Genomic DNA, 15636 nt, shown 5'->3' with positions numbered 1-15636 from the left:
CTCCTCTCCCTCCCCGCCACCCATGACAAGAAACATCAGCTAGTTAGTGTTTCCCACTTCCCTGAACACTGTGATTGGAGGAGAACATCAGTGGCTATTCCTAACTGGTTAGCCACAGATGTCAATATCAGAGCTAGCCCTCACCCCACTCAGCATTTTCCAAATATGGAGATAGTCTCTTTACACACACACACACAGATAATTCCAGAGACTTTAGAAGCTCTGATTGGGCACGTCTCTGCTCTGATATTAATCAATGTGTTTGGAAGCAGCCAATCTCTGCTCTGGAAGATCGAATGCTCCACGGATGTTCGTGGTTACCAGATAATTCTGGGGCGGAGTGCATACCCCTATTTTCTACAAACCAACAGAAGTGGAATTAAAGCACATATACTTGACAGTCCCATGCGTATCTGGCCCTTTGCAGCCCATGTGTGTTGACAAGTGTATCCCACATAAGCCTGAAACCTGGAATGAGCTTTCCAGTTAGCATAGCAATAGTCCTGTAAAGAGCTTACAAAGGCAACCCCATGATGAGGAACTGGCCTCAGACAGTGAACTCGCTGAGAGAACAGCATCTCTCAGCCGAACTTATCTTGCTAAGTGGTTGTGAGGACAGGAAGGAAGGATCACAAGATGTGGTGATGGTCACCAATTTAGATGGCTTTGAAAGGGGGTTGGAGAAATTCCTGGAGAAGAAGGCTATCAATGGCTACTAGCCCTGATGTTTGTGTGCTATCTCCAGTATCCGAGGCAGTAAGCCTGTGTGCACCAGTTGCTGGGGAACATGGGCGGGAGGGTGCTGTTTCACCATGTCCCTGGTCGATAGCTGGTTGGCCACTATGTGAACAGAGTGCTGGGCTAGATGGACCCATGGTCTGATCCAGCATGGCTCTTTTTATGTTCTTATGACCATGAACTCTATCGAGGGAAGGCCAGATGGAAATGTAATAATAAGTAATGGATTGTGCCACTGCTTTTTTTTTTAAAGAAAAATTCATGGCTGAATGTCTCTGTCAGACTAGCAAATCCCACTCTAAATAACAGTTTCTGTAGTGCAACTATGGAACAGCAGAACACTCCCTGCTCTGGATATAGTTATAAAAATAGATACAGATATACTTTCCCTATCTGTCCTCTTAGACTTTCCAACTATCTCATCCTCTTCACCTCCATTCTCATATCTCTTCTTTTAAAGCAATGCAATCTGAGTGAAATCCCAAACTTTAGAAACAGAATCAATGATCAAAAAAAGGAACTAACCTTCAAGAAAAGAAATATTTTATTAACAGATAGCCTTGTGACATGAAATGGAATGTTTTAATGGTTTATTTCAATTCCCTTCCCCCTTTTTCTAATCAGCCTTTGTTGCAGAAACTGTGCATTGAACATATCACTCTGAGATATCTTTTTTTCATCCTCTGTTGTTTAATAGTACTTCCTTGCTGCCAAAACATAATGGCAAATCCATCTTCAGAACACTACACATTGTTTCCTGCCATACTGGTAGATGAGGGGGATAATTACTGTAGTAGTCACCTCACAGCAGTGTTATGATGACACACACACACACCTGCTGAAAATCTAACAGAAAAAAAAATGTGGAGTTCTAAACAAGCCCAAGATATAAAATGGATGGTTTAAGGTGTATGTGTGTGTGTTGTTGTTGTTGTTGTGTTGTTTTGTTTTTAGCATCCACCAGCAAAGCTCTGAGAACAATAAATGCCCAATGGGTTGGGTATGCACTCCTTTTATATCACATTTGTGCTGTGGTAGTCCCTTAGAGAAAGAGGAAGGTTGCAGTTACCCTAAAACTCACTCAGGACTCCATCACACCAGTGATATAGTGCACTCTCGCCATGCCTGGTGTGCAGATTTGCAGCACAGTACTCACATGACACCGTGCCTGTCCTGCTGACACGCCGCCTCTTTCCATCTTTTCCTAGAACATCTAAAGTCTGGATTATTTTCCCTAAGCGTGTTTAATGCACCCTTAAGCCTCCATGTATTGCTGTATTCTCACATTTTCTTTTGTTTGGAGCGTGTGTTGTGACGGGAGTCTGGCTGTTGGCTTAAATGGATTGCATCAGGTCCTGGCAGGGAAAGTGATCTCTCCCAGAAGCCAGCTCCAAGCCTCAATATAAAAGCCAAACCTTGCATCCCAGGCTAGAAAGCGCTTTTAAAAATCGTATAATGCCCGAATCTCTGCAGAGACAGCCTTGTACTCCCTCGCTGCCTCCAAAGAGCCAGACTACAGGGTCGTTCCATTTTTACCAGGCAGAAAAGAGGTCTGGTTGATGTACTCATCGGACAGGACATGCTTGTATATGTTCTGTGAAAGGGGAGGGAGGAGCAACCAATGAACTGGAGGGAGAAAGAGAAAGGGCATGTTGGAGTCTAAGAGCAAATAATCGAAAGAGCAGAGTATTTCATTGGACGCTCCCCTTCCAGCTGCTCACCCTCCAGTCACTCCCAGCTGCTACCCACTCTGTGCCTCACTGCTGCCACCTGCTAAGCCACTTGAAGGAACTGCAGCCTTACCTAGGAAGAGGTTGGGCAGTATGCAGAGGCTACAGGTAAGTCGGGTGGTGAGTGGCAACAGCGGGGAGGGGGATTTGCCTGCAGCTGGCCTCTTCTTGGGCTGGTGTAGATTTAGGGTTGAAAACTATGGCAGCCGGAAATGGCCAGTTCAGGCCACTGTGGTTTTCAACACTAGATCTGCAGTGGCCTAGGAAAAGGCATGCCACTCACCGGTGCACGGAGGCTGCAGGTAAGTCCCACAGGCAGGGGTGGGTGGGGGGTAGTGGCTGGCTATCAGGCCAAATCAGCCTGAGGTGGTTTGGCTGCTTTAGGCCAGGGTGGTTCAATTGGGTCCCAAAGCCGATTTGGCTCAGATTTGGGCTTTGAGGCTAAGGCGAAGCACAGCCCTAATATGTGGCTATCCCCAGCAGATACATATAAATAGATTTAGCACTGGAAATCAGTGGAAAATATTCCTGGTCACATTTTATGCTCAACACACATTAGACGGAGAGCATCTGCCTTCCAGAAAGGGCCTGAAAAAGCCAGTGGGAGCCGGATTGCTGCCAGGCAGGAAGGCCTTTCACATATCACCAGCAGCCCTGCATCTTCCTCTGAGGCTTTTAATCTCTAAAAATACACATTTAAGTTTGCTTGACCTCAAAGTCAATGAGGGTGGGTGGGGATATATTTTTAGATAAGCATGACAGTGAGCTCTGTTTCTAAACTGCATGTAGCCAGTCTGTTGTGACTCCACTTTTCAAGTGTGCACCAGTAAAGAGCACCTCTGTCTTCAGGCAACCCCATTTATTTATTTATTTATTTATTTATTACATTTTTTTACTGCCCAATAGCGAAAGCTCTCTGGAGGGTTCACAACCATAAAATACAAGATGCTGAAAATTAGGTTGACCGTATGAAAAGGAGGACAGGGCTCCTGTATCTTTAAGAGTTGTATAGAAAAGAGAATTTCAGCCCGTGCCATTTGTATACATGCAGAACCTGGTGAAATACCCTCTTCATCACAAGAGTTAAAGCTACAGGGGCACTGTCCTCTTTTGTATCTGGTCACTCTAGTATAGCTCCTGCAGCTTTTTTTTTTTACCCCTGCAAGGGCGGGGTGTGGTGTGGTGTGGTGTGGAAAATTAAATGTTGATGTGGGGAGATATATATCTGTTTTCCCAATGTACAGAGTTCCTACTCTAATTGCGGGCATGTGTACTTTCTCGAGAGATTTTTTTTTTTTAAAAAAAAAAAAGATAATCAGCTACACACTAGGCAATTAACATAACATTTAGTTTGACCCTCAATGAGACGAGAGAGAAAAAGACCTCACAGAAACCTGATTGCTATAAGATCTGGGGTGAATCAAATAGGCTCATTTTCCTCTTTCTTTTTTTATGCCCACTGCAAAACTGAAGTGAACAATGTTGTGCAGGAATTCACACCATCTAAATGGTAAAAATAATCAAGAATAATTATATAGGGTGAACATATGAAAAGGAGGACAGGGCTCCTTTATCTTTTAACAGTTGTATTGAAAAGGGAATTTCAGCAGGTGTCATTTGTATATATATGAAGAACCTCGTGAAATCTCCTCTTCATCACAACAGTTAAAGCTGCAGGTGCCCTGCCCTCTTTTAAATCTGGTCACTCTACTATAGCTCCTGCAGCTTTAACTGTTGTGATGAAGAGGGGATTTCACCAGGTCCTCCATATATACAAATGTCACCTGCTGAAATTCCCTTTTCTATGCAACTATTAAAGATACAGGAGCCTTGTCCTCCTTTTCATATGGTCACCCTAAATTATAATCAAGATTACTTTATACAGGCGATGCAATTGCTGTGGGTCCTGTTTTCACAACATGCAACAAATACACACATTATGGATATCATAGCCATGACTTTAAACACCCATATATATGTTTGTAGGAACTCTAAATGTACTGAGTCCATCCAATGCACAGAGTGAGCTTTCTTTTGTTCGTAAGATGCAGATATTTCATCAACACTCCGTTTGCCACATAGAGTGTGGCGCCATCTTGACTTGTGTATCTATCTCTGTTAAACCTTGATTACAGAAATCAGGCACCATAGAGGTGTCAGTAACTTAATAGGTTTATGAATCATTCCCTGTTATGGGTCTTCATGTTGGGCTGTCTTCAGGTGACTGGGGGCCCTCAACAAAGAGCCCTCCTGTGGTCCCGACCCTATGTTAGTGAGCTCCCTGTTATGTGGGTGAACCCTGGTGGGCCTACCTGGTGGTGGCAGTGGCAGAAGCACTCCCATCAACACTGGGCAGCAGCCATTTAAATTCCCCCACAAGGCCCCTATCATAGCGACACTCCAGGGCATTGTGGGAAATTTAAATGACAGTTCCCAGCTGTGACACTGACTGGAGTGCCATCAGGGGTCCTTCTCCGTGAGCCCCTGCCAAAGAAAGTGAGAAAGGTGGTTACCAGGAGGAGGGCCTTCTCTGCTGTGGCACCCTGGCTGTGGAATGAGCTCCCTAGAGAGGTTGGCCTGGCACCTACACTATATTCTTTCAGATGCCAGGTGAAGACCTTTTTATTCTCTCAGCATTTTAACAGTCTATAAACTTAATTTTAACTTGGCTGTTTAACTTTGCTGTTTTAACTTTGTATTTCTGCACTGCTGCTGATTTTATTCTGGTGGTAGTTTTATAATGTGTTTTATATCACGCTTTTATACTGTTTGTTTTATACTTTGAATGGTTTTAATTTCTGTGAACTGCCCAGACAGCTTCGGCTTTGGGGCAATATAAAAATGCAATAAATAAATAAAAAGAAGCAGGCCCAGGAAAGGTAACAGCAGGAGAAACTGTCAGGGTGCTGGGGCCCCAGCAACTGCTAAAGGATGTAGCTTTCTGCTAGTCCAGAGATGGGGATCCTGGCAATTCCCATGTTTCCTAGGGTGACCATATGAAAAGGAGGACAGGGCTCCTGTATCTTTAACAGTTACATAGAAAAGGGAATTTTCGCAGGTGTCATTTGTATATATGGAGAACCTGGTGAAATTCCCTCTTCATCACAACAGTTAAAGGTGCAGGAGCTATACTAGAGTGACCAGATTTAAAAGAGGGCAGGGCACCTGCAGCTTTAACTGTTGTGATGAAGAGGAAATTTCACCAGGTTCCCCATATATACAAGTGACACCTGCTGAAATTCTCTTTTCAATACAACTGTTAAAGATACAGGAGCCCTGTCCTCCTTTTCATATGGTCAGCCTAAATGTTGCCTCAACATTGCCTATCAGCTGGGCCTGATAGGAGTTACAGTCCACCAACATCTGGAGGACCACATGTTCCTCACCCTCAGTCCAATCTAAGAGATGAGAGGGAGGCAGGATATGACACTTTGAAAATGGTTTGAAAACTGTCTACGGAGTGTGTCCTGGGCCCCAACAGTTGTCACTACTGTTATAAACCATTTTAAAGCGGTAGCGTAGATCCTGCCACATTGTTAATTCACCATGCCTGAAGCCCAAACACCATTAAACAAGGGTCTGGAACAACTCCCCTATGAGGGAAGGTTAACAGCTGAGATTATTGGAAAAGGGTGAGTAAAGGGAGACACGATAGAGGTGTGGAGATTGTGGATAGGGTGACATTACGTTTCCCTCTCTCACAATTCTAGAACTCAAGGCCATCCCATGAAGGTTATTGGTGGGAGATCCAGAACAGATAAAAGAAAGTACTTCTTAACCCAGCACATATTTAAACAATGGGATTTATTACCACAAGATGTGGTGAAGGCCAGAAATTTGGATGGCCATCACCACATCTTGTGGTACCTTAAAGGGGTTAAACAAATTTCTGGAGGAGAAGGCTATCAATAACTACTAATCCTAATTCCTCTATGCTACTTCCAGTAGCAGAGGCAATACACCAGTTGCTGGGGATCATAGGCAGGAGGGTGCTGTTGCACCCATGCCCTGCTTATAGGTTCGTGGTCGACAGCCAATTGGCCACTGTGTGAACAGAGTGCTTGACTAGATGGATTCTTGGTCTCTTGTGTTCTGACTATTGCAGTCTCATATTCTTGATCTAGAATATTTTTCATGGAATGTAAGAGTTTGCAGTGCGGGGGAGAACTGTACCTTGAACCAAGAATTTTATTTGATTTTTTAGATCAGGTGGCCAAATGAATAGAGATTTGGAAGCAGAAGCTGAAGTCCTTTAATCCTGTCTAATCTATAGTTTATAAGCCACAACACTTATCCTGGCTAAAGCAGGCTTTGTAGAGCATCCAGTGCAGACACATTTCATTCTGCTTAAACGTATTTACATTGATTTTCTATTTCCTGTGCCAATAAAATTGGCTCAATAGGAAAAAAAAAGGAGTTGGTGGCTGCAGCTGGTGAAAATCAGATCAAACAGGCTGTCACAAAGGAAACTGAGATCCTGGTATTGCTGTTATTACAAGGTAAGCTTTTGTTTTGCTGCACTAATAATATGCAAGATGCTACATGAAAATATAAAGATTGCAAACCTCAAGGCAGATTACATTTGCATGTATTTATTTCTTATGCTGTCTTATTGCACAGCGCATGAAAATTCGCATATATATCTCAGTAAGGGCATATCTACACTGCAGACATGTTAGTCTTATACGTTTTCATTGTTGTAGCTGCCAAGAATTCTGGAAACTAGGATGTAGGTAGGGACCTGAAAAACCTCTGCTAGGGTACCCTCTTATCTTACACTTCAGCCAGTGGTAGAGCACATGCTTTGCATGCAGGGAGTGCCAGCTTCAATCTCAGGTTCAAGGTCCAAGGGAAAGACCCACATCTAGGGTGACCATATGTATCTTTAACAAGTTGTATTGAAAGGGGAATTTCAGCAAGTATTATTCTTATATATGCAACACCTGGTTAAATTCCCTCTTTATCACAACAGTTAATGCTGCAGGAGTCCTGCCCTCTTTTGTATCTGGTCACTCAAGTATGGCTCATGCAGCTTTAACTGTTGTGATGAAGAGGGAATTTCATCAGGTGCTGCATGGATACAAATGGCACCTGCTGAAATTCTCTTTTCTCTACAACTGTTAAAGATACAGAAGCCCTGTCCTCTTTTTCATATGGTCAGTCTATAAAACCTCAAAAGCTGCCTTGAGTGCCATTTTTTTTTTGGTAGAAAGGTGGGCTACAAATCAAATACACATATAAAAGCTGCAAAGTTAGTGTAGAAGACAATACTGAGCTCAATGGTCTAACCAATACTGAGCTCAATAAACCACCCAGAGAGCTTCAGCTATGGGGCGGTATATAAATGCAATAAAATAAATAAATAAGACAGCTTCCTATGGGTAAAAATCCAACCTAAGTCCTACTTAGGGTAGACAAATTGAAATGAATGGGACTTAAGTCATGGGTAACTTAAATACCATTAATTTCAATGGGTCTATTCTAAGTAGGAATTTTTACTCTATGTCCCTATAAACGCTCATAGAGGATTTTCAGAAGGGATGGGGGTTGCAATTTTATAGTGCAATTCCTCTGGCACATGGCAGGAAATAGCTACAAATACCATTATAGTTAAGAAGAAGAGGGAGACATGCAGGAGGATCACTGTGTCGTCAAAATGAGCCACCAACATCCATGCCATAAAGCGTTCATCTAAAGAAGTTCATAATATGGAAGCAACTGAAAGGTGGTTCCTTCTTGCATCCCCCAGGGTAAAATAACACACCTGCCTGGTAGTGCCCCACATAGTTTACACCTCCTCCAGGAACTGGGACAACCATTAAAAGAATTCAGCATGATGGTGGTATTATTATTATTATTATTATTATTATTATTATTATTATTATTATTTAAAAAAACATGGTACATAGTACAACAGGCATGTAGTCAACAAATACAATAATGGTAAACTATTCAAACAAAAAATATAAAAAGAAACTATCTCCATTCTTATTTTAGTTACATGAACAGTAGAATGTTCTTACAGCACTTCTCATTTAATTATATCCCTCCAGAACGATGTTTAGGGGAGGTATATAGGCCGGGAAGAAATCTACTTGTTGTCCAAGGCTCTACACCAGGGGTTAGTAATGTTGGAGGGTCCAAGGGCCAACATTCACAGACACCCCAGACCGCCCCAGAGGCTGCTCATACATCCTGATGCTGAAATAGCTACCGCCATGATGCCAAATTTTGGTAACGTGGCTCCTGTGGTTTGAACAAAGTATGTAGTGAGACTTCACCTTGATTTAAAAGCAAATCACATCCCCAGAAAACCTAGAAGAGGACATTTGCCATTAAAACAAGCTGTGGGCTCAACACACACCTTGGAAATATCTACACCAGTGTTTATCCCGGGATCATCCCTTTGTGTCCACATGATGTACAGGTGATCCCAGGGGCCGGGAGGGATGATCCCTCCCTTTCCCTGGGATAACTGGGATGGCTTTAATCCCAACTTCTCCCATGGTCTCGGGATCATCCCGAGACCACAGGACATGTGGGCGGCCATCCCGGCTTTGTCCCGGCTCCTCGTGAGTAAACCTGAGGAGCCGGGAACCGGCATGGGGCACTGAGCTCTTCAGGAGCTCCATGCCCATTGAGGGTGGGAAGGGGGAGCGGGATCTTTTTTTAAAAAAAAAAACACTTTTCGGTGGAGCGCTCATGCGCTCATCTTCAATTAAAACAAAAAGCAAAATGGCGGGCGTGACGTCCTCCTTCCTCCCGGGACGTCACGTGCCACATGTGGACTGAGGAGAAGGATCTCATGAGCAGAATACCACAAGAACGTCCCCCCTCCCTCCCACAACGCCGGGAGGTCTAGACATGCCCCTTGTTTTAAATGGGGAAAGCATCCTTTTGCTGCCACTTCACCTCTGAAATTCACTGTTGTGGCAGCACTTTGGGGACCCTTCGGAGTTATTGGGGCCTGCAAAGCAAACTGTTGCCACCGGCTATGTGCCACCCCCATGCTCTACACCTACTGCCTTCTCCATCCCCCTTATACATCCCGTGAAGCAGATCTTTGCCTTACAACAATTCCATGACCAGTCAGTTACTTCACCGCGGTTGCAAGGCCTTTTAAAAACCGTTCAGTGGTGCTTGGTTTTATCTCTGTTTGGAGCCAAGTCCCAGCATCCTGTCCAGCAAGTGATACCTGCAACCATCAGGTGCTACGTTGGTTACGCGGAGCAGCTAGCTCAGGCCAAATGTAATGAGCAGAGCTCCCTTATCAGATGATAAGGTTTTTGTGAACCGCCCAGAGAACTTCAGCTGTGGAGCGGTATATAATGTAATAAATAAATAAATGCCGTCGCCTTCCATGGAGAAAAGGGTTTGAAGGATGAGTTCACACCCTCAATTTATGCACAGGTGATAGAAAGCACTTGATCAACCTTATCACCTATCACCTCTTGTTAGATAACTACCCAGCGCGCTAAGAGGTAACGATCTGAAAGAACTAATGACAGCAGTTTCCCACATCCAATTTATCAAACGATAAGCACAATAATCACATGAAGGAGGTGCTGTAATGTATAAACATTAAGGGATACTTTTATTTTTTGATAACCAGCACTTTCTCAGGTTTGGTAAAACAGGCCAAGGCAACCTAGGCATAATTTCATAATGTTGGTTCAATAAATAATTGTGGCTTGGATATTGGGCTTCTTTAGATTAAGGGGAAATTGTGTTTTCTTACCAAGGCATTGCTTCCTGCTTCTCTTGCACAATCGTAATGGGGCTGCATTGCATGGGTGGAGAGGGGCGACCATGTGGTCTACAATAGAAAACTTCCCCCCATCTTGCTGCTCATAGCCCTAAATGGGACAGCACCCTCTAGTGGGTGATTTGTAGCACAACTTCCCCAGTACATGGTAGGAAATCCCAAAATATTTCAGCAGAATCAGGGTATCGCAAGATTTTTTTAAAAACAGAATTATCGGGGGAAGGTGCAGGAGTCACAAGTGTGCCTTATTTCACTCGTGTGAAGAAGCCCACTGAGAGCCTCTTCCACAACAGAAGTGCTTCTGCTGACACAGGGGTCTCCAATTGGCATTAGGGTGGCCATCTTTCCTCTTTAACAGAGCGCAGCACTCTTCTTGAAGAGTTGTCCTGACTCTGTCCAAGTCCTGTTTAAAGATATAGAACCTCTCCCCAAAAAATGTGGAGAGCTCAAGGGTCCTTAAAATTGCCCATCAATAGGAGCGCCTGAACAGATGACTGACAGGTAGATACCCAGGTGACCTTGTTGTAGTCTTGCCCGCTTGGGTGAGATCGCATTTCTCTTTAAATTATCAGAATTATTTCTGAATCTGCATTTACAGGTACAAAATATCATATGCAGTTTTTATGCAAATCTTCCTCTTCTGGCCTCTTTTTTTAAGTGATGCGTTTTTACTTTTTTTTTTTTTTTTTTGGCAATGCTTAAGTGGTCCTGCTAAATCCCAAACTCAGCCAGCTGCTGAGGCAGCCCATTATTCCCTGGAGGATCCCTGAACCGTCAGAAGAATCTTTTCAGGGAGCACCACAGGGTGCACTGGGAAAGAGCGGGTGGAAAAACAGGACTTTGCACTTCTTCGGAACCAAGCTGTTTTCTGCTATAATTAGTGGCTTCTCAGCAAAATTTTACAGTGAACAACAGCAGCAAGCGTTACCTCTATATAGAAAGCAGTTTGTGTGTATTGTCTGAGTTTTCAGATCCGTGGTCAGAAGGGTATTCAATTAAGTCCTGCCATACGTCTTTCTTCAACTTGCTGTAGAAAAATATACGTCTTTCTCCCTTCTTCATATAGCTACAGATGCATCAGAACTCAGCTGTTTGCCCTTTCGCTAACCCGAATGGACTCTTCATGTGTCTGTCTGGCACCTATCATACTCCAGTTCCTTCATTTGGCACTGATTCCTTATCCTACTGACTTCCTCTCTCCTTCATGTACTATCCTGTTTCACTGACCCATCTGTATAGCGTGAACCAAATAATTGGTGGTTCCATCTGAATGCTGCTCATATACTTTATTCAATGGCTACTAGTCCTGATGGCTATGTGCTACCTCCAGTAAGAGAGGCAGTATAACTAAGAACACCATTTGCTGGGGAACATGGGTGGGAGAGTGCTGTTACACTCGTGCCCTGCTTGTGGAGTGCTGTTCGACAGCTGGTTGGCCATTGTGTGGACAAAATGCTGGACTACATGGACTCTTGGTCTGATCCAACATGTCTCCTTTTATGTTCTTATGATCTTATTTTATTTTTGGTAATAAGCCACATTTTTGAAGACACCAATCCTTGTCCCATTGTGTCATTACTTCTTTCGCTGCTTGGGTGGCTTAATTCCTGCTGTGGGGCACCATGATCTATGTTAAAGCTCCCATCACGCCTCATTCAGGTATATGGATGTTTTGCCATATACGTGTAAATGAAGACATGTGATAACTATGCTATAGGAAGCTGCTTTCAGCCTGGTCCATCTGGCCCAGTATTGTCCACAAGCTCAAATCTTGACGTTTCCACATGCAAAGCAAATGCTTTATCAGTATCACTGACTTGTGATCTTTCCCCTACGTTAAATGGGCGTACATACCTGACACATATTAGTGGAAGGTCCAAATCCTGCCTTTAATTAAAAGAAGGCCTTCTCAGTGGTGGCCCACCAATTCGTCTCTCCAATGAGGTATACCTGGTGACAACACTAGGTTAAGACTTCCCTCTACTCCCAGGCATTTCACAGCATATGCTAAGATTCTTAACAGGTCCTGAATTTTTTTCATTGTTGATCGTGCTAAATTGACTTCTATTTCTGTGCAGAAATGGCTTTATATCACAAAATTATTTTGTATTTAGGGCATACATCTTTGTAAACCACCCAGAGGATTTGGGCTATTTGTCAGTATAAAAATGCAATAAGTAAATGAAATGAGAAGGTTGAATGACTGTTCCAACTTCTTTTGATATAAAACTATTACTACCATTGTTATGAGGCAAAAAAAAATCAAACACAAATCATGTATTAAAATAAGAGACACTGTTGTTGTGATTTAATCTTGAAGATAGCCAAGAGCATTTTAATCATCATCATCATCATCATCATCAGCCACCTTGTGGAAAAACGTGCTACCCTCCCTATTGAAATCTAAAATGGCAGCCCTGATCAAGATAGATGAGAGCCTATGCTGCCACACTTCACCCTTGAATAGCACATCCTTTCTCAGCTGACACACAGCCAGTGCTAAATCTTTTCTCAGATTCAGTGATCAAACAGCCGTTGAATTACTGTGACAGCTTGGGAAGATAAGCATTAGCAGATGTTATCTCCAGAAAATGGAGGCAAAGGTACACTTTTACAACTTACAAACTTGGCTACATTGTAGGTTAACATTTATTGTACCTGTCCCAGCCTAGGACTAATACAGTCCAGCTTAACACCAAGATTTGGGAGATTTCAACTGCTTGGTCCCTTCCGGCATTAAGTTTATGGTGACAGTGTCCATTGAAATCCCAAACCTGCAATTTAAATCAGAAAAATCAATATTACCGAACAACAGCAAGTTAGGAAATGTCTCTTGGAAATTTCAGACGTAACATCAACAATAGACACTGCTAAGGCCGATCTATTTCATAGGCCCATTGACATAGGGTAAGGCACATGTGTTCCATGCAGAAGGCCCTGTTAAAAGGATCAGGTAATACCAGCCCTGCTCACCACAACCAAGAAAACAAAGCTCTAGAGTTTCTTTTGTGGGGGGAACATGGTGCCAAACTCTGAGGGAAGCATACAACCCCCTGATGGTGGCAGTGGTGGCCAGCATGAGCAGCAACAGGGCTCTGGGTCCTCCTAGCCAGTATCAGGACCCACAGCCACACACCCCTTGGTTGCTGGGAGGGCCATGCATGGATTGATGGGCCAGTGCCTAGCTCTGAGGGATCCTCAGAAGAAGCCATAAGCTTGCCTGACACTCTAAGGTTCTTCTGCTGGACAATATCCAGTTCAGCACTCTGGAGTGCCACCCACCCAATGCCTTATTCTGAGAACCCCTCAGAACGAGCCATGGGTTGGCTGCTTCCAGCAGCTAATTCTGCAGCAGAAAAGCAGCTGGTGAGGCTCTTCAGAGAGCTGCCCAGAGGCAACAGCAGGCCAAATGACTGACTGTGAGGATCCTTCCTCTCAGTGAGGCATTGAAATGGCCTTGGAGATTGCCTGTGCCACAGCAGTAAAGCCCACCTCCAGGAACACCCTCTCCCAAAATGCCTCACTAGGAAGGACACTCCAGAACAAGTGAGGCATCTGGAAGAGCAGAGGATGGTGGTAGCCATGGGAGGATGGGGAGAAGGGAAGGAGGAAGAGGAAGAGGCAGTGGTGGCGATGGCCGGAGGGGACAAATGAGGAGGTAAAGTGAAGAAGAGGAGGCAACAACGGCCAGGCAGTATGTACGTAGGAAAAATGTGGGGGTGGTGATGGGGGTGGTGACAGCTGTGGGACATGGAGAAGACAAGGAGGAGGAGAGTGGAGGGGGTGACACTGCCACCAGCAGTGGGGGCAAGAGAGAAGAGGGCATGTGGGTCATCCAAATACTGCCTTGCTTAGGGTGCCAAGATAGGCTGAAATGGTCCTGCAATGCTCACAGAAAAGTAGTATGTCAGAGAGACAGTTCTAGCCTGGACCTCCCTTTGACATTATGACTTTCTACATGCCAGGACAGATGTGTAACTCCCCAACTATATTCTGCAATATCATAATCACGGGATGATACCATGCCTTTTTTTCTTTACACCTGGATCAGTTTTTATTCCAGTTAAACAACAACTAAAATAAAGGGTTGGATCCAGATTTGCCACTTTGCTAATGGAAGGAATCCTTCCACCCTGAGAGAGAAGAGGAATGCAGTGAAGGCTTCTCAATGGATGAAGGAGATGAGGGGTTTCCCCCCCCCCCTCACCTTCCCCGTGCAGCCCCAAACTCTCCAGAAGAGCAGGGGAGATGGATCTGGAGGCTGGTAAAGGAAGGGGAGGGGGGAATCATAGAAAATCTCTTCCAACAGAAGTCTGCTGAGCACAAGTCTGAATCCAAACCAAGAGATCTTTCTTTGACAGTTTCATCATCCCAGAGTCTAATTGCTAATACATCTTTTTCTTCTACAGCAACAGAGGTTAAGAAAACAATGCTCACTATTGTGTGCTGAAGTGATGTATAAAACTCTGTTCCTGGTGGTTTGAACTGACCCCCTCCCCCACACACACCTTCACCGCTCCATCCGTGCTCCCAGTGAACAGCCTGGTCTGAGTCCCATCAAGAGCCATAGTACTGATCTCAGCATTGCCATGGCAACCAGTAAACTCTTTGATTTTCTGCCCGGTATCAATCAGCCAGAAGATAACGGTAGATCCTGTATCTGAACTGATTACCTAAGGAAGGAGTTGAAGAGGGGGTGGAAAAAGCGAGTTGCTGGAATTAAAAGCTTGCTTGTTTGTTCTCTGCGGTTCCTTCCACACCAACACCTTCAATGCAATAATCATCTAACATATGCACACTTCACTTACATAATTACCAGCATTTGAAATGCAAATCTGAAAAACGTCGACATTGATTTTCTCATCTCCTTCCTTTCCACTCATTAGAAGATTTATCTTCCTTGCCCATTAAAGTTTATGGGCTGGTTCTTATCCCATCTTAAATACCTGCCTTCACAGCAAGCTCCGTTTAGCTAAGGAGTAATGATTGAACTGCCATTATCATTCAACAAAGAAGAGAGGCGACTTGTTCCTACGAAAGATAATACCCCAATCCGGAGAGGGACAATGTGTCCTTAGCCATGCAGTCTTTTTCCAACAGGAATTCAAAGGGTGCTTTGCACTATGCGGGGAGATAAACCAACCTTACTTATCTCAGTGAATTGATCCATTGAGTAATGGATCTCCAAGGCTGATCTAGGGGATGTCTCAGAATGCATTAGCTTCAATTTAAAATGGTAACACTGTGGTCGGTAGCCATAAGTAGGAGGAAAGATTATGCTTAGTCCCCTGTGATAGCTTTAAGACCAGGGCACGCTATGTTGCTAATAATATTCTTCTTGTCATTTGTTGCATGATTTATTGTAGGAGAATTGAATCTGATCAGCCTTATTCTAAGGACTTT

At 43.9% G+C, this 15636-nt stretch overlaps 1 protein-coding gene across 1 annotated transcript in view; it reads right to left on the bottom strand.

Moving 5' to 3' along the window:
- The window catches only part of WDR49 (WD repeat domain 49), a 129627-nt gene that overhangs the window by 53486 nt on the left and 60505 nt on the right, over positions 1-15636 (bottom strand). Inside the window, exons 8-9 of the mRNA XM_063131924.1 lie at positions 14742-14906; positions 12892-13007 (exon numbers count right to left, since the gene is read on the bottom strand). Of these exons, the coding sequence (XP_062987994.1) occupies positions 12892-13007; positions 14742-14906 (281 nt within the window). The remainder of the gene's footprint in view (positions 1-12891; positions 13008-14741; positions 14907-15636) is intronic.

Source organism: Elgaria multicarinata, chromosome 8 (genome assembly GCF_023053635.1).
Source record: "Elgaria multicarinata webbii isolate HBS135686 ecotype San Diego chromosome 8, rElgMul1.1.pri, whole genome shotgun sequence".
NCBI classification, from domain to species: Eukaryota; Metazoa; Chordata; class Lepidosauria; order Squamata; family Anguidae; genus Elgaria; species Elgaria multicarinata.
Note: the sequence above shows the minus strand (reverse complement) of the source record. Positions and strands in the feature narration are given on the sequence as shown.